At 39.0% G+C, this 19,693-nt stretch overlaps 1 protein-coding gene across 2 annotated transcripts in view; it reads right to left on the bottom strand.

Moving 5' to 3' along the window:
• CACNA2D3 (calcium voltage-gated channel auxiliary subunit alpha2delta 3) overlaps positions 1–19,693 on the bottom strand; it is a 790,245-nt gene that overhangs the window by 64,215 nt on the left and 706,337 nt on the right. For both annotated transcript variants that reach the window (XM_075183245.1, XM_075183246.1), the window contains 2 exons: positions 6,018–6,079; positions 2,559–2,603 (listed from right to left, as the gene is read on the bottom strand). In XM_075183245.1, coding sequence (XP_075039346.1) covers positions 2,559–2,603; positions 6,018–6,079 — 107 coding nt within the window. The remainder of the gene's footprint in view (positions 1–2,558; positions 2,604–6,017; positions 6,080–19,693) is intronic.

Raw genomic sequence — 19,693 nt, 5'->3', positions numbered from 1 at the left:
GGAGGAGAACTTTTCATGCATGACAATGACCCTACTGCATGTAGGTGACTGGTGCACTCTGAGGGCCTGATTCATTAAGGAACCTAAATGACGATATTTGCTGTACATTGCGATAAATCGCTCTGAGCATGCCCAGAAATGAAGTATACGCCAGGGAACGCATCGTCGACCACAAATTGCAGAACGGGGGAGGGGGTGTACGCTCGTAGTCAATGTACAGTAAGGATAAAAAAGAAAAGCAGTACTACTTCCAACGAAGGCACACTAAAGACGCAAATATTTAGTTCAGTACTGGGAAATTATTCCATATCATTGAGGGGATTTTTGAAGATGGATAATACATAAACATAACTCATAAAACCAAAATTTTTATTGATATGCATTAAAAATGAATTTAATAATTAAAAAGCGAAATATTAAAAAGTTGGAGTCTGGGACAGGTAAATGAGATGGGAGTACACATGAGAGTGTAGTGGTGGTAGAATCACCTATATTTATGTATCTCCCTATCCACGATAATGAAAGTGAGAATTCCTAATTAACCATCAAACATGATCACAAACTGCACAGGTCATCTGAATGAATAAATCTTTATATTGTGTTAGTAACACAGATATCTAATGATGTATATAATTAAGGTACAGTAATGGCATGCCAAGCTCCAGCACACGCAGCAGCTTCCGATTTAAACTTTGGGCATCTCTAAGGTACATGATTTTCTGTCGTATCACTTGCACCAGCTACAGGGTAGCTGGTGTTGTGTCAGTCTCAATACAGCAAGTGTGCTATAGCAAATAGGTACACACCTAGACCTATATTCACCAAGAGTCGTGTCTTCAGATCCCCTCCTAGTTGAATACGAATGTGCATATGCCCCAAATATGTGATTTTTATTTTTTATAAAATGCAAAATGCGTTCGTTTAGCGTGCATTAATGAATCAGGCCCTGAATTCCTAAACAGGACTTGGTTATTAATGGCACGCATACTGTCACATTGATCGGCAGCGCAGTTAGTACATCTTACTTTGAAAAAAAGAACAGACTTTAAAAGATTTGGGGAAGGAGAGCTGGGAGTCTGCGTGCCTCCAAATAAACTATAGTCAGAGGATAATTAAGGAGTTAAGTTAAAAGCATTAATGTGTCTGAAGTGAATACAATCTTTCCAATCTGCTCATTAGATGACATGAAAGGGATGAAGTAGTTATGCACTGGGATTATTTTACTAGCAGTCAAATATTTTCTTTGTAATTCTGAATTAAATAATTAAGGACAGATGCTCCACTTGCTGCATTCTTCAAGCTCCTTGGGGCCAGTGTATCAGGAGTTGTGCAACAATGTCAGCGCCTCACAAATCACGATACAGGAGTCATTAAAGATTACATGATGGTACAGTGAAGGAGATATTTGAGTCATAAAGAATGCTGTACTTAGCGGGAATACAAGACGAGACAACGAACGGGGGTGTCATGGTTGGAGATCTGTCCAACACCCAACGTAACCTTGATCTACTACTGTATTGTACTAATGAAGAAAGATTATAACAATGTTTCAATATATTTTGTTTCATTCCATTCACTGAGAGCCCACATGCGCCTTCGCTGAGCACGTGCCGTCCCTTGAATTCTCAGAACCAGAGCTGGTGACTTCTGGAGCATATGAATCAATATCACTGGGCCCTTCTTACCTCTGGTAGTTCCGCCACTGAAATAAAACATTTAGACCGATTGAGCAATGTTCTTTGGGGGAAGACAATCGGCTGCTCTATTCGTGAAAGTAGTGCGGGCCACACCCTATTACCCTTGCTACAGTAAGAGCGCGCATTATTACCGTTAAAATGCTAAGAGCGCACATTATTATCATTAATCTGGTAAGAGTGCGCATTATTACCATTAATACGGCAAGAGCGCGCATTATTACCATTGATACGGCAAGAGCGCGCATTATTACCATTAATACGGCAAGAGCGCGCATTATTACCATTGATACGGCAAGAGCGCGCATTATTACCGTTGATACAGTAAGATCGCGCATTATTACCGTTAATACGGTAATCTCAAAGCTGATTTTTGCATGCAGCTCTGAGAATTACTAAAGGTAATAGTGCGAGGGCTGCATTACTTTCACTAGTAATGCGGCCAATTGAATTCCCCTCTTTGAGTCAGGTAGAAACGCTGGTCTTCTCGTGTAAATAGCCAACTGTGCCGCCTAACTGAATGCAAGTCACACGTGACGTAGGAGGATCTAATGCAGCATATTTTTTGTTCATGCTAAGAAGAGCACTTAAGTGTCATAGATCTAACACAGTGTATCTTCTGCATGTCGAGAAGCGCTGCATCCCTCCACTTGCTCCCTCTGTACATATATCATAGGCTGAGTGAAAACCATTACAATCATAGACCATTATAATGGGGTAATCATTGATTCAGGTATAACAAAGAGATTTATCAGACCTATAAGCCACCTGAAATGTTTTTTCTTTTACTGCACCAGATAAATAAGCATATACATACATTCATCGTACCAGCACATAAAAACATATATTACCAAATATACTTACATCATCATCACAGGTCCTGGAACATTTACCATCTAGAGAAGCGCACTGTAACGAGAAGAACAAAAGGTAATATTTTGTGCCAAAGTCAACTAAATATGTTACATGCTTCAATGAGTTCAAGAGTTGCCCCATTGACTAAAGTGCCGAAAAAGTTAAAATGTGTCTTTTAGAACAAATGTTACAAGTCTTTCTTTGGGCATTTGTCTTCCAATGGAATATAGAACCTGTAAGGCAGGACAAAGTATTTAAGAAAATATTGAACCTGCACAAATGCAAAGTGTTTGAGGGAGGTTGCAGATGTTTGGAATCTCCCCAAACTTAGAAATAATTGAGCAAGAGATGCTCAGAAAATTAGATGTAACATTGTGGTCTCAAGGCTCTAAAGGCTACAGCTCCCCTGTACACTTTCTTCATTATACAATAACAATCAAACTGGAGACTACCCAGATACTCATGAATATGTAAAACAGTTCAGACTAAAATACAATTTATTGTCAGGTCTTCTATTTTCTTACAACACTTATTTGTTGCCTTCATTGGGGCCTCTATAAATGTGCTGTGCCCTGTGGAAAGGCATCCTGACATCCCAAGAATAAAATTATTTTCACTGTAACATTTGTACATAGTAGCATCTTATTAAGACCCCATGTTGCTGTAAGCATCCTACTGGTCTGGGGAACCTTCTTATCTCCGATTGTAACATAAAGAACTCATAATAACTATTTAGAGTAATTCAGGCCCTTCGGGTCCACTGGGCTCCAGGTGGGAGCATTGGCTGCCTAAGGAATCATCGCATCTGCCTGGAAAGCTATTTGAGCTGCTACTTCAAAACCTGATGTCAATGATTGATTGATGAAGGGGCGGGGCATAGACAGCAAGATAACATACTGCCAGACTGAAACAATAGATTACCTATAGCAACTAGGAAAGCCATATTTACCCAGCTAGCCACTGACCTGACCTGTACTGAGCCATACCCGCTATGCTAAAGCTGCCAGGTAAGTGGTTCCATTTGCTAAATTAACCATTAGAAAAAAAGAAAAAATATGGAATTGTTTTATTTGGTATTGTAATTAGCATAGGATTAATGTTAAGTTTTCTGTTTGGAAAATTTTGTTTAAAAAAATTGGACATGTTGACACCACTGTTCCAAGACCAGTGATTTAAATTTGTTTATCTGTTAAAAGATGTTTCATATCTTCAGATAACTTTAATTTATTAGTTCCTACACCTTTTGCTAAACACGTAACTTTATCGTTCTGTGCTTTCCAGTCATGTGTTTCTGTCATCAGACCAGTTTGTTTACTTTTGTTATTTAAAGGACAATACCACCTTATTTATTCATAACTTGTAGAACTGAGCAGGAATCCATTGTGTCTCCTCTGTTAAAAGCTCTACATGTAAATATTGTGTGAGTTACATTTGATGGGATCATACATTGACTAGCAGACGGTGAATACAGCTGTAAACTAATCTTCTTAGTGATTCATTGTCTCAAAGTGGAGTGAGCTCAGCATGACAATTAGTGAAATGGAGCTGTATTCTGCCTACTGATAAAGTGGTATGACAGGGGTCAATTTTTTTTTTTAAAAACACTACGAAATATGCAGATATAATCAAACTCAAGACAGCATTTGTGGACCTGTGTTGGATCTATTTTAAAAATATCACCTGTATTCTAGATCTAATTATTTGCTAGATACACTCTCTAGCAGACTGTATCTAGAATTTGCCTTTAAAGACTCTTCTTAGTGGGCAGTCTGTGGGACTCTCCATGTAATTTTTTATCAGTCAGTTAATGATTTTTTTTTTATAGGGAATTATTTCATTTTCTGGATTTTTTTTCTAATGCTTGGGTAGATTATTTTGGTCAGAATATTTTTTAATGGACTTTTATTTCATAAATAATTTTTGAATGAGGTTGGTGGGGTTTAAGTGTAATGGACCATTATGCAGTGTTTAGAGTTAGGACCACCCTATTAGCAAAAGCGCCGTGGAGTGGCTGGTGGCTTTAACATACTGTACATTTGCAAATGTGTGCAACTAAGACTTTTGCATTTTTACAGTAGAAATGGCAGATCTGTTTCTGGCTATAGCAGTGTGCTTATGGAATTTTCTGGGTGTTTGTTCCTTTTAGGATAACCCCACCTTTACAAGCACCTGCTATGAGCCTATAAATTGATTGAGCAACTTCTACTTCTGCATTATGCAGGGCCAACAGCTGTACAAAGTTGAAAGAGTCCAAGTTTTGACCAGTGCTGGTTATAGAATTTGTAGTAGGAGTCGTAATGAGAGATGCATTTTTACGCAGCGCAAATTGACTTTCATCTATCTCCTACATCAGTCTCTTTGCAAACCAACAGTTTACTATAAACTGAAAATAGTTTACTTTAAACTGAATATAGTTTACTATAATCCATATGCAGTTTACTATAAACCGCATGCAGGGGCGGTGCTAGGGTCCTTGGCGCCCTAGGCACATTTTCAAAATCTGCGCCCCCGCCCCGCGCCCCATTTTCAAAATCGGAGCCCCCGCCCCTGTCTTTTCTTACCTTAACTTGCCTCCTCTCTGCTCTGTCTGCTCCCCTCCACTCACTGACACTGTCGAGGCGTGATGATGATGTCACGGCCCGACCGTCAGTCAGTGGAGGGGAGGAGACGGAGCAGAGAGGCGGCGGTGGTGATGATCAATAGTCCCTCCCCCCCTCCCTGTGGATGTATGTGAAGCTGTGCGTCGGCCGTGAAAGGTATGGTCAGCGGTTGCTGCACAGTTTTAAAGACATTTTTAATCTGTGGCGCCCTCCAGGCGCCCTCGGCAAGTGCCTAACCTTGCCTAATGGGAGCGCCGGGCCTGACCGCATGCGGTTCACATCTCTTAAAACTATCACACATCTGGGGGTAAATGTATTAACCTCCGGATTGTTGAACTTTCCCTTTACAAGGCAGCGCCGCTTTAAATTTAAGCGCTGAAGACAGCGAACTCGCGGGAGTTCAACAATCCGGAGGTTAATACATTTACCCCCTGATGCGGTTTTCCGCAAACCTCGGTTTAATAAATAATACTGTTTGTGTTTAAAAAACGCATCCAACTGAAGGCAATTTTAAAACCCACGTTCAAAGCCCCACTTTGATAAATCCCGGCCTGGGTATTTTTAATTTTTTTTAAAAAATAGACCCAGGACACACATCCAACAGACCACAGTCCATAAATAAACAGCAAAGGAACAAAAGAAAAAAAACAGATGCCCAATGATGTCCCAATCCTGGGTTGCTCTAGTGGTCTTTTGAGCAGCTGACTGTTAAATAAAGGAACCTTTCATACTTGGAATGGTGAGTGCCAAAGAAGCTCTTTCTTTATTGGCTGAATTAAATCATTTGTTTGTCACTTAAACATAACAACTAAAACAGGACTATGCAAAAATATTATGTTTACAAGACAAACGTCTGATTCCAACTTACCTGTCTGCTGGCAATCGAAAATTTTCTTTGGAAAAATTCGAGTTTCATTTGGATCCCGACAGCTGGAATAGATTTTAAGATTCACTTTAGAGAAATTAGGAGTGACTAAAAATGAAAGAAAAAAAATGTTTCTCGAACCAGCAGATGCAACCAGGTAATTTTAGATAGTTAATAACATCAGTACTTTTATTTTTCCAATACAATACCAATTAATTGTACAATGTGCAGTTCATATTTACAGTTAACATCCTAGCTCAGGGCTTTCAATTACAATTTACCAGTTGTGGTTTACTTCAGGTGAAAGGAGATCACATTTCTTTTAGAAACCTAAATACATTTTTGTACAGAGCAACAGCACTGGCACCTGAAGACAACTGGCCTGATTCATTAAGGATCTTAACTTAAGAAACTTCTTATTTCAGTCTCCTGGACAAAACCATGTTACAATGCAAGAGGTGCAATTAGTTTTCTGTTTTGCACATAAGTTAAATACTGACTGTTTTTTCATGTAGCGCACAAATATCAACTTTAAATTTCAGTGTACAAATAAGCTATCAAGTATTTGTGTGCTACATGGAAAAAACAGTCAGTATTTAACTTATGTGCAAAACAGAATTCTAATTTGCACCCCTTGTATTGTAACATGGTTTTGTCCAGGAGACTGAAATAAGAAGTTTCTTAAGTTAAGATCCTTAATGAATCAGGTCCAACATTTTTTCATGCAACATAATCGAGAAAGACCAAAATAGTTGTTATAATCCAGATTTAGAATTCTGTATGAAAATAATATTGAAACGTTCAAGTTTTTCTTATTTTACATAACAAATTGAAAATATATAGATTGTGATTATACTCCCCCTTTGAGAAAAAACAGATAGTAATTTCAAAATGAATAATATTACCCTTTAAACATATGAATTTGGCTATACTTATCTTGTGACCCACATAGTTCAAAGTCAATCTATGCAATGGCCCTGTTTTTTTTATAGTGAACCAAAGTATAATTACAATTATCTTAGCTGCTCTACATGCTTTATGTAAGTATTATTAAAGCAAAGTATTTAAAATTCAGTATTTTATAACCATGTTCGATGGTCAAATTAAAGTGGCTATGCACTTACTGATGTTGATGTAATTTGTGCCATTGCACCCCATCCCCGCAATGATGCAATTACTTGAGAACAAAGCGGGAGCAGGAGAGTGGTCTACTCTGCCAGGACTTCGGACATTCAGGGAGAGTAGGTGAGAATGCCATATAGATTTGTGAATGTATGTACTGTAAGAGGAGATGAGCAAAATTTTTAAAACCGTTCTGTGAAATATTCACCTCATTCCGAATTTGGCCGTTATATATACCACACAGCAATTTGATTTTTCGCCATCCTAGCGCTATTCAGAGACTATAAATTTGGTGAAATGTGAATTGACAAACACAGTGCTGAATGGCAAGGCAAAAGTGGAACGTAAACATTGTATCACTGGAATTTCATTCCTGCCGGCTACGCCACAAAACTCAATTTGTGCTGCAGTTTTGCTCAAAGACCAACAGCTCTTCGGTAGATAGTTACAGTACACCTATTGCTTCACCTCCCAACTTACTAAGAGTAATAACACTGTGATACATCAGTATTACTAGTTTTAATGAATTCATAGGTTGTATACTAATGATTATTGTTTCTGACAACAAAGGGCCTTAAACAGTTAAACTACCAATATAAAACTTACAACAGCTTGTAAAACAAGGAGCAAACATGAAAATCCTGGTCTTTAGAGTGTACTTTATTAAGTGCTATAAGATTACATCACAGTTCCATTGTCCTGATAAAGCAGGTGGTCAGTACAAGATCAGCACCTGCACCTAAAAACTGTTTCGAGGGGTTAACGCACCATGTTCATTGCAAAATAAAGAGATTGCAAACAACTTTTTCAGGAATACATCTTTCCATTAAATAATTCTGCAGTTTGTGCACACATTTCATCCCTGCCAATCTTGCAAAATGTAACTGTCTTCCCACAAATAAAGGATCAGCTATGTTACACTAAAAATAAGTTTTGGTTTATGTGTTGTGTTGTTAGTATTAAATTATAGTACGAAACAGGAAATGGAAGGTAAGCAGCTCACACTTATCTCTGTGTCAGGCGCCATCCCTGCTCTTTCTTGCACTGGCAGGAAAGGACACCTTCTACCCCCAGCCAATGTGCCCGTGGTCTGGCAACAAGAGATGCGCCTTCCTGCTCTGAGATCAGCGTGTTTGCCCGGCAACATCTTCTAGCCTGATCTCGGCGCTTCCCATGGCTATGCAATGGGAAGCAGCCTAGGCGACAGAAGCGGGATGCTCGGCTCTCCCTGCTGACCGCCCCTTCTCAATTAGGAGGGCTATATAAGTGACAATCGCCTTGAGCTCTAGTTACTGTTAGGACTTCCTATCATGACTATTTATTTATAATATTTGGATCATCTTATGGTGTTGACCCTTGCCTGACCCTTGCCCGTGTCTTGACTATGTTCTGTCGAAGTCAGCAAATTGGATAAAGTCATTTCAATTAATATCGAGCAAACTTGGTTGTCTTTGTTTGAAAAGATGCGTAGAGCACACTACGGCGTGGAAGGGTGTACGCAGCCGCAACACATGGCAATAACAGTTTTTACACTTTTACACACATACGCACAAATGCACACATTTGTAAATAGTACACATTAATTGTAGTAGCAACACATAGTTATTTATGTCAAAATATAGTAGTATTTATGTTTAATATTATAAGTTATATGCATGTTAGTAAAACATAAGTTTCAGGTTATGGGGAATGTGTCATGTCTGGTATCATTTTAATCCCCTATTCATTAGCGGATGCCCGGTACATTCGGCGAAGAGAACGCACATTGCATACTCTAGTTATTGATGTTAGGGAATAAATCTTTAAAGTGATACTGACTATAAAATGCTAATAGACTATTTGAAACTGGAGTCTTTGCAGGAAGATCGGAGCACATCGCCTGGAGAGATGACCCCCACCTTTGTGTCTTTTGGTTTGAACTAGCCTATGATCTGCAACATCCTGGACCTTCCTGAGACCTGTACCAATAGAAGCAAGCCACATCATCTGCATTGTTTTACTGTATTTCTGTCTGCATATAAGCAGGAGCTTTTCATCTAGTGAGCAGTCATCTTTGACCACAGACTTCAGACCTGAATAACTGTTCACTGGATCCAGAGCGCCTGCGATAAGTAACGGCTGTACTTACTATTATTTCGCTTGAATTATTCTGCTACTTTTTGAGAATAAATATTTGTGCGTTGGAAACACAAATCGAGATTCGACAATCGTTATTGGATAGCGACAAAAGGTGCGTAACAGTTCTCTCTCCAGGATTTTGGATTTTATGTCTGCTGGTTAAATCATGGCTATTCTTAATTACCCCTTGCTTACTCCTTTGGTACCTTGGATGCACACACCAGTTTTGACCTGGGTTGTCCATTCTCCACTACGTTGGAGTTCAAAGTCAATCTATTCATTGTCCCTGTTTTTTATAGTGAACCAAACCACTATTATGGTAGATGTTGTGCTACGTGCTTTATGTCAATATAATTAAAGCAAAGTATTTAAAATACAGTAAATTATAACAACGTCTGATGGTCATGTTAAGGTGGCTATTCTATGATATTGATGCTTTATCCAAGTGCTGAGTGACATTATCACTTTCCAATTTGGTCACTTGGGTGAGGGTCCTTTCAGCATATCTCACAAGACTGGCCTTCTCTGGGATCAGGAGAAGGGGAGTACCACGTCCACTGGGGGCTGTCTTGCCTTAATTAGAGACAGTTTGGAGCAGAGCCGAATTAACGTAATGGCTTTCTGGGCTATAGCCCAGGGACCTCGGGCAGTTGGGGGGCCCTAACAAAGATTTTTACTTAATAATAACAGCGATCAAGTCTGGAGAGGCAGCTCCACCCTGACTGTCTCTGCCATTGCCCCCCATTCACTCTCATTAGGCAGGTGTAGCTAACAGCAAATCTGATGCTGTTAGCTGCCCTGCTGTCACTGTAGGCACAGTGCGCAGTGCGCTGCTTAGTGAGGAGGTTTTGTGAGATTATATGTCACTAAGCAGCCTGCTGCCCATACCGCCCTCACTGACAGCAGGGCAAGAAGAAAGAAGAGGTACCACCCAGAGCCTGCAGGCTGCAGCAAAGAGGAGACGGCCAAGTAAGTGTTTTGCTATATATCAAGGGGGAAGGAAGAGCGGAGATGATACATTGGGGCTGAGGGGGGGGGGGGATCATGACTGGGGGGGTGAATTGGCTGAGGTGGAGGGCAGGGGCTATGACAAATTAATTGGGGCCTTACAGTACTCTTAGCCTGGGGATCTACATTGTCTTAATCCAGCCTTGGTTGGGAGGTATGCATTGGGTGCAGTCATATGATAATTGTGCACACAGGTCATTATCTGACTGCATTTTTCAAATATTTGGCATTGTGGAAATTTTGGGGCCACACATGGCAATATTGGGCCAATTGACCAATATATCCTGCAATATTGCAGCACACGTTTCCAACATTGTGAGGTGAAGACCCCTAAAATTTGGATATCGATGATCCTGCACAGCTGCAAAGCGTCCTTGGAAATTCTTTACAAATGTTGGCAATTATGCAAAGTTAAACCATTATCATACACAGAAACCAAAGGGAACATGAATAGCAATCGCACTGTCTAAGACATAAATGGACACAGCCTGACTACAAGGTTCATAAGATCATCAATAACACTGAGTATTTGATTTCTAAAAGCTGAACAATCAGCTCATTTTCTGTAAAGAGAACTGTCAGCTGAACATGGTCTCCTTAAGCTTCTTCCTCATCTTCAAAGTCATTTTAACCCGATCACAGAGGTCACCGGAGTTTCAAATTTGTTCTACAGATCAAAGGTAAAATGTAAACTGTCATTTTACTCTTTATGTCAAACATATGGGGCATTGTGTGTGTTAATGCTCCAGTTATGGAAATATTTTACTGGATTCCTTTGCAAATATGCATCTTTCTTCACCTCCTTTGCATGGCGCATTAACGTGACATGTCCGTGTAGGAGGGGGAAATAAAACATTGTTTGATGCAGAAGTAAGCTGGGATCTAACAGAGAAACAGCTCATCCGATGCAATGTTTACAAAGTGATTGCGTTCTTCAAACCAATGGACTACTCCGGAGAGCAGGAGAGTAATGTTTTTTGGCCAAGTGTTTGTGCAGGTATGAAAAATAAACACATCACATACAGGTGGTGATGATGGGAATCCTATAAATAATGTTGTATCCCGTAACATAGGTTAAATGGACATTAAACATTTTTTAAGCTAAATTACACATGTTTTATGTACTTTGTTAACTTGTGCAAAGGGGAGTAGGGAAGTAGCAATAGAACTTGCGGCACATTGTTTCTGCCTGATTACTCACTGGAGCATGCATTTATCCCATATATTTTCTATTGTACAGTTACAGTTAATTTCATTAAAAAACAAAGAACTTCCATCACTCCAAGAGCTATATTTACTAAACTGCAGGTTTGAAACAGTAGAGATGTTGCCTATAGCAACCAATCAGATTCTAGTTATTATTTATTTAGTACATTCTACAAAATGACATCTAGAATCTGATTGGTTGCTATAGGCAACATCTCCACTTTTTCAAACCCGCAGTTTAGTGAATATACCCCCAAGTGTTTCAATATATGTAACATGCCTCATACTCATGTTTTCTGCAATAAACAGCGATATCACCTCCCAATGTCCACTAAAATATACAGCAAGTCCCTCACACAAGACCACTATGTGTTATCAAGGACATTTTTGCAGCAGTGAATTTGCTTAGAAAAAGACTGGGCCACCTTACAGCTACTGTCTGAATTGCTTCTGTTAGACTTTGTTATTGTGCACAACATTTAGTCCAAATTGTCAATTTTATGCTAATTGTAGGCATGCATGAAAGGATTCATTGGGACTATATCTGGCATAAAACAATATGTAAACCAAAGATTTACTTATGTTTACTTACATATATTTACCATCTCTTGTCCCTGTGTAAAAATGTGCGCGTTGTATTATTACACAGCAAGTATACAAATCTGTCAGTATCACTTTGTCTGCTCTGTCCGCCGAGGAAGTCAGTCTTAGACTGGTGCAATGCATCTGGCCATACCAAATCATGGAACAGATGATTTTTTAATCAGTACACTTGCTGAACGTCTTTGAACTTCAGAGGTTTCTGTACTTCTCTCTCTCCTTAATCTGCAATACTGCATGCAAGCAGGACCGCAGACTAGCAGGCTCGCCATCTCCCATCTCACACTGTAAATAGCCAATCAGATGCAAATACACTTTACCATAATCTGCTTCCTCCACCCAGGAGTATGGTGAATATCAATTTTATTTATGTTAATGAACTGCTTATGTTGAAATAATTGTGTACATAATATTTATTTTTAATTTATTTGAATATTTTTCTTTGAAATGCTCTTTTCTCTACCAACATTGCCACCTGCATTTTTTTGTGTTTCATTATTATATTGCCAATGGAATCTAACTATTGTATGCATTATACCTTTACTCTGTGGTATCCTGTCTGATCTCTAACCTTACATTCAGCACAACATCTATAAGACTTTTTATTTGTAGACGTGTTATATACTAACCGACGTATTATTATACTGCACACCTTGACTGCTAGCTCACCTAGGCTGCATCAAACACATTGCCCAGGTTAGGACATATCTATTCCATTCTTTGTTCGCTTTTATAATATCCTACTCAGTACATCTTTCGTGCCCATACGACTTACATTAACAAGGGATTGAAACACCAATCTCTATAGCAGCATTAGGATTTTCCCACCATCACTGCTTTCCCCCCCCCCCCCCCCCCCCTTGTCACACATACACAAACTAATTTCTTTCCATTCACTTCATCTGCTGTGTTAGTAAAATACCTCCTGGGGTGAACGAGACCATGCTGGACATATTTAGGATAATTTGCAAACATCACTTATTTCAAGCATATTAGATCTGTAATGAATGGTCATTGATATATCTATTAATGTCAAACAGCAGCCCCTTTGCTCTTTAACTAATGGCACCACATTGGCTGTTTTCCTGATCTGTCAGGGTATACTTGTAGTCACAGCATGGCTCTGCTTTGTTCAATATGTTTAATAAAAACTTTGAGAGGATGGAACATTAATCTGAGTTGTAGAGAGTTTTTGTTTCTTTAAGTCATGGAAACACAGAGATCCAGAGCTTTTTTGACTGAACCGTAACCTCTAGGTAAGCCCAACTGTTTCCATTGCACATTGACGGAGCAGGAGATTCCCAGGCACACTTTGCACTAATGTAACAGAGTTCAGAGTTTTAAACACACAAAAGTGCCACATGTAGTAAAAGACACTTCTGTGAATATATTCACTAAACTACAGGTGTGAAAAAGTGGAGATGTTGCCTATAGCAACCAATCAGATTCTAGTTATCATTTATTTAGTACATTCTACAAAATGACAGCTAGAATCTGATTGGTTTCTGTAGGCAACATCTCCACTTGTTCAAAGCCGCAGTTTAGTAAATATACCTCCTGATGTTCCCTTACTCTCATTATTACCATGAGGCTAGACCAAGCGATATTTTAGGAAAAACATTCAGGAGTCTCCTGGACGTTGCGGGAGAGTACTCAAGCATGGCCTTGGTGCAATTCTAGTTCACAGAGACGTCTCCTGGGGAAGGAGAGGAGGCACTGTGAAGCAGGTGAATTGACCTCCTGTGAATTCTATATGACATCGTCTTAATAATATTCAGGAGCTTATAGATAGGATATATGCTCATAAATATTAGATCAGACCAGAAAAGACTGATTCCATTGTGTGTAGGTCCAATTTAACCTTTGCTAGTATGCAGCTTGTGTAGCAGTAGCTTGGGTCTGACTGTTTTAAGATCTACATAAAAAATAATGACAATATCTTGATAGTAGTGACTGTATTGGCCACACACAGCACCCACTTAATTTAAGTGTAGTACATAAACGGTCTCATTCAGAGTCTGATGCATTCACTGCATTCCAACTGAATGCAGTAAAAGTCTGTTGAAAAAATTGCAGTCTTATGTGTGTAGGTGAGATGCACCTCAAGATATGTCCAACTGGGAACACAGAAATATTTCTATGGACAAATGTGTATATCAACAATAATATACAGATGCTGCTTGACAGTGTTAGTTATAAATCAGAGAGTCACATTACCCTATTCATATACAATATAATGTCAAGAAATGTTATACACACAAAATCACATTTTTCATATAAAATGTTATTAAATATAAACACCCCATACATCCACCAGTTTAGAAATCCAACTGGAATCTTTTCTCCTACAATAGTCCAACTGGTCAATAAAAATGCAAATAGAGAGCCTCAACTTGACATAATATAACCACAAAGGTAATGAATGAATCAGCCGGAGGGGTCAATATGCAAACAGCCAATCAGAAGAGGCCAGACTCTGCTGCTAGTGTCAACATCACATATCTTTACAGCATGATTCCTCAACCTGCAATAGTTATACATCGTAAGACTAAGCTGGGTACACAATACAGGTATTGTTATCGATTTTACCAATGACTGAAAGTCTTGATCAGCATGCTGATTCATGTGTACACACTGTACAGATTTTACAAGATTTATCCTCCGATCTGTGCTCTTCATCTGTCATAACTAACGGCTGAAAAGATCATGGGGTATATTTACGAAACTGCAGGTTTTAAAAAGTGGGGATGTTGCCTATAGCAACCAATCGGATTCTAGCTTTCATTTATTTAGTACTTTCTACAAAATGACAGCTAGAATCTGATTGGTTGCTATAGGCAACATCTCCACTTTTTCAAACCTGCAGTTTAGTAAATCTAGCCCCATGTCTCTGTAAACTCTATGGAGATCTGCCTACTGTAAACTGCTGGGCGTGAGTGCATACACACTTCAAAATTTGCCCATCATCGCTCCATCGCTTATAGAGATTTTTAGTCAGTTTATAAAATCAAATCAAACAATACAATGTGCTTCGGAATGATAAAACATGATTGTTGGAGCGTGCACACTAATGCGATATCCAACCTAACAGTAGTTTATCGTGTAATTGGCACGATAATCGGGTGAAAAACTTGAAGTGTGTACCCAGCCTAACACTCATTTTATGAAGGGTAAAAACATATGAAAAATGAAAAATTTTCATAAAAAATATATGCAATAAAATATTGTCACCGTACATATAGATCCTAGAAATGTTCAGTTTCGACATTCTTATTTCGGTTTTTAAAAGAAATGATTTTTTTTTTCTTTTAAAATGGAAAGAAAATTCCATGTTCCACATTAAAACCCAACTTGAATATAAATAGCCAAAGTAGAATTGCTTCTTGAAGTAAGACACCACGTTTAAATCATTTGAAGATGTGCATCCTGTCCTTTCATCACTGAGAGGGGAACATGAGCCAGGGAGAGGGCACTTCCTCACGGAAAGTACAGATTCGCAGGCAAATCAAAAGCAATCTAGCACCGGTCCTTCTTCGGTGCCCCAAAAATACAATTCGATTTGAAAGGTGCCCACATGTGTCGTCTGCGGAGCCTCTTAATTACAGCTAGAGATGTGAAGAAATGTATACATTTGCTGTATACTACACAAAACATATTTATGGTTTGTGGGCGACTTAAAATAGCTGACATTAAACAACCAAAATGTACAGAGAAACTATAGTCGGCAACTTAAATTGATTATATAAGCAAAAAAAGAGAAGACAGAAAGTTGAATGGCAGCAATTATTTAAACCCAATGTGGAATAAAACAGGAATACTCTCACGTCTAAGAGTTGCTTTGTTTAACAGTTAGTGCTTGATAAAGTCAATAAAGTGTTCTCCCATATACTGTCACAGGGTCATTTTACACCTTGCTGATGCCCCTTTTGCTATTACTGTACGTCATGGTTTAGCCTATGACTAAGGGATCTATACATCAAGATTTTCTGTTTCTGCATCTTTTCAGTATATTTGCTATGCATTAACTGCCTACCAGAGGAGATTTCACAGAAATCATCTCTGTTTAGGCAAATATCATGCAGCATCACAGTCTTCATAGATGACTATGGGGACTGCAATGTTCTGCAATGTATCAAGCTTTTGTCGAAGTCAGCATATTTGATAAAGTCATTTAAATTAATATCGAGCAAACTTGGTTGTCTTTGTCTGAAAATATGCGTACAACACGCTACGGCGTGGAAGGGCGTATCTAGCAGTAACAAGTGGCAATAAGAGTTTTTACACTTTTATACACATTCGCACAAACACACACATTTGTAATTAATACACATTAATTGTAGTTGCAACACATAGTTATTTATGCCAAAAAATAGTAGTATTTATGTTTAATATTATAAGTTATATGCATGTTAGTAAAACATAAGGTTCAGGTTATAGGAAATGTGTCATGTCTGGTATCTTTATAATCCCCTATTCATCAGCAGTTGTCCGGTTCTTTCGCCGAAGAGATCGCACATTGCATACTCTAGATAGCGATGTTAGGGAATAAATGTTTAAAGTGATACTGACTATAAAATGCTAATAGACTAGTTGAAACTGGATTATTGGTGGGAAAGTCGGAGCACATCCCCTGGAGAGATGACCCCCACCTTTGGATATTTTGGTTTGAACTGGCCTATGATCTGCAACATCCTGGACCTTCCTGAAACCTGGACCAATAGAAGCAAGCCACATCATCTACATTGTTTCACTGTATTTCTGACTGCATATAAGCAGGAGCTCTTGATGTAGTGACCAGTCTTCTTTGACCACAGACTTCAGACCTGAATGACTGTTCACTGGATCCAGGGCGCCTGCGATAAGTAACGGCTGTAATTATTTTATTTCGCTTGAATTATTCTGCTACTTTTCGATAATAAATATCTTTGTGCATTGGAAACACAAATCGAGGTTCGACAATCGTTATTGGATAGCGACAAAACGTGCATAACACTTTGATAAGCTTTGCATTGCGCAGAAAGCTAATGCCATCTCAGGATGGCGTTACCTGTCATTTCCTATGACATTCCGCTGAAGCCTTTTTGGCTTTGCAGAATCCGATACAGTGTTAGTGCTGTGCTCATGCTCACAGCACTTCCTCCTATCACCGGCAGTGCAAAGCTGTCGGTAAATAGGAAAAAGAAATTGCAGGAAAGGGGTCATTTCACTGGGGCTCCCAGAGTAGCCCCGGCATGATGCATTCAAGCGGTGCATAAATATGTATCAATGCAATGTGCCCTAATGCATATTTAGTTGCACCGCACCTTATTGATGCATAGACCCCTAAAAGCTTTGCTACAGTGCATTCAACTTGTAGCCAAATCAATGCTCCCTTCTTCCTACACTGTGTGATGGGCGACTACTAAAACCTCTTAGAATTAGTGTATAGATTGACTTTCCCATTTTCCTCTCTCCACTCTCTTTTTAAATCCACCTTCCCTATCCCCATAACCTCCTCTCCTTCCATTATTGGGAATTCTTTCCCCTGTTTTGAACTTTCCTGTTATATTAGTTTCTGTTGATATAAAGAAAACACCAATGAGTTTACTGTATCAGAATTTATTATGTGATTGCATTGTAATACTAAAGGATTTTGGCTGATTTGTTAAATAAAACATGAAATAAAGAAAACAACAAAAAAATCTGGAGCTTAAAGACAAAAAAAAGAGTATATGTAAAGTTGTATGGAAATAAATTGAAATAAACAATGAGAGAGAGAGAGAGAGAGAGAGAGAGAGAGAGAGAGAGAGAGAGAGAGAGACAGAGAGTGAGAGAGAATGAGAGTGTGAGAGAGAGAGAGAGTGACAGAGAATGAGAGAGAGAGAAAGAGAGTGTGACAGAGAGAGACAGAGACAGAGAGAGAGTGTGAGAGAGAGTGAGACAGGGAGAGAGACAGAGACAGAGAATGAGAGTGAGAGAGAGTGACAGAGAGAGAGACAGAGACAGAGAGAGAGTGAGAGAGAGAGTGAGACAGAGAGAGAGACAGAGACAGAGAGAGAGAGAGAGTGTGTGAGAGAGAGAGAGACAGAGAATGAGAGTGAGAGAGAGAGAGAGTGTGACAGAGAGAGACAGAGACAGAGAGAGAGTGAGACAGGGAGAGAGACAGAGACAAAGAATGAGAAAGAGAGAGAGAGAGTGACAGAGAGAGACAGAGAGAGAGAGAGTGTGTGAGAGAGAGTGACAGGGAGAGAGACAGAGACAGAGAATGAGAAAGAGAGACAGAGAGATCTTTTGATGGCCTGTTCTCTTTCTATAAATGCATGTAGTAGTTTTTTTTCCACTGAACATGGAATAGAATTATAACAGCTGAAAATGTATTAATCAATCTTTAGTTTTAGTTTTTAGTTCTTGTTTTGCTGATTTTTCCCCTTATAAGGGCACCACTATTCCCACTCTCTGACACCATGTTATGTATGTCTCATCAAGATCTCTAAACTCTCCCATACAAATAAAAGTGTTTAATCTCCAAACTATTGTTGGGTTTATCCACAAGTTATGTCTGAGAGAGCGGAAAGGAATTGACAGCATTTAAACCCATCAATCCCCTTTATTACATTTATGTTGCAACTTAGAGACAGATCACTGCATTTCTCCAGTGTGAAGTAAGTTGGCGTTGACCTTAAATGTAGCCAATTTAAAGGTTCTCAACCCACAGGTCTTTTTGAGGTTACATCATTTAACACATCAGAAGGAGCTTAAAATCTACAAGGAAAAAACAAAATTCAGCCCATCTGTAAAACGTTAGACGTGTAGACTTCACCGTGTGATACAATGGAATATCTGGATGCCCAGATATTAATATTATGTCATTTTCTGTGATAAAGAGGAAACTTGTATTGCTAAAGATGCTGACTGGAAGCTTAACTGTTCCGACATCCAGTCATCTTTGCAGTAAGTCAGTGCCATAAATTCTGTATTTCTCACAGATCGTGGATCAGGTTAAGTCATGGGACCCCCACACAGATCATGTCTGTTTTGTGCACAAGGATTTCTTACGAGAACTGAACTTACTAACCTATAAACACCTAGTCTATCAGAGTAACTCATCTTCAGAGTTCCCATGTTACTAATTCACGCTAATAAAGATGAATACCCTGTACAGATTTCCAGGACATAACGTTGTTCCCGTATCCTTTATAGATACATATTGACATAACACCAACGGTCCCATACTTCGCAGGACAGACCATGGTAAAAGAGGGCAGAGCCTAATAATTTTTGCGCTGGTAATGAAATTGGGGTTATGGTTGCATGTGGTGGGTTGTGACGTGGCCGGATTGGGTAAGGGCGTGGCAGATTGAGGTGTAGCCTAAAGTTCCATTTACCATCTGGAACGTTTGGATGTATTTTTATAGTTTACAGGGTAGGGACAGTCTTAGGACAGAGTATAACTCTTGACCCTTAACCTCTAGAAATCTACTTACGCCAGGATTTGATCTGGCCAGGATTTGATGCTGCAGAGCAGTTCAGACTTAAACACTATATATACAGTATATATCTACATATCTATGTATATATATATATATATATATATATATATATATATATATATATATATATATATTATAGAGTTCAATATTGTAGTT

The sequence above is a fragment of the Mixophyes fleayi genome, chromosome 8 (assembly GCF_038048845.1).
Source record: "Mixophyes fleayi isolate aMixFle1 chromosome 8, aMixFle1.hap1, whole genome shotgun sequence".
NCBI classification, from domain to species: Eukaryota; Metazoa; Chordata; class Amphibia; order Anura; family Limnodynastidae; genus Mixophyes; species Mixophyes fleayi.
Note: the sequence above shows the minus strand (reverse complement) of the source record. Positions and strands in the feature narration are given on the sequence as shown.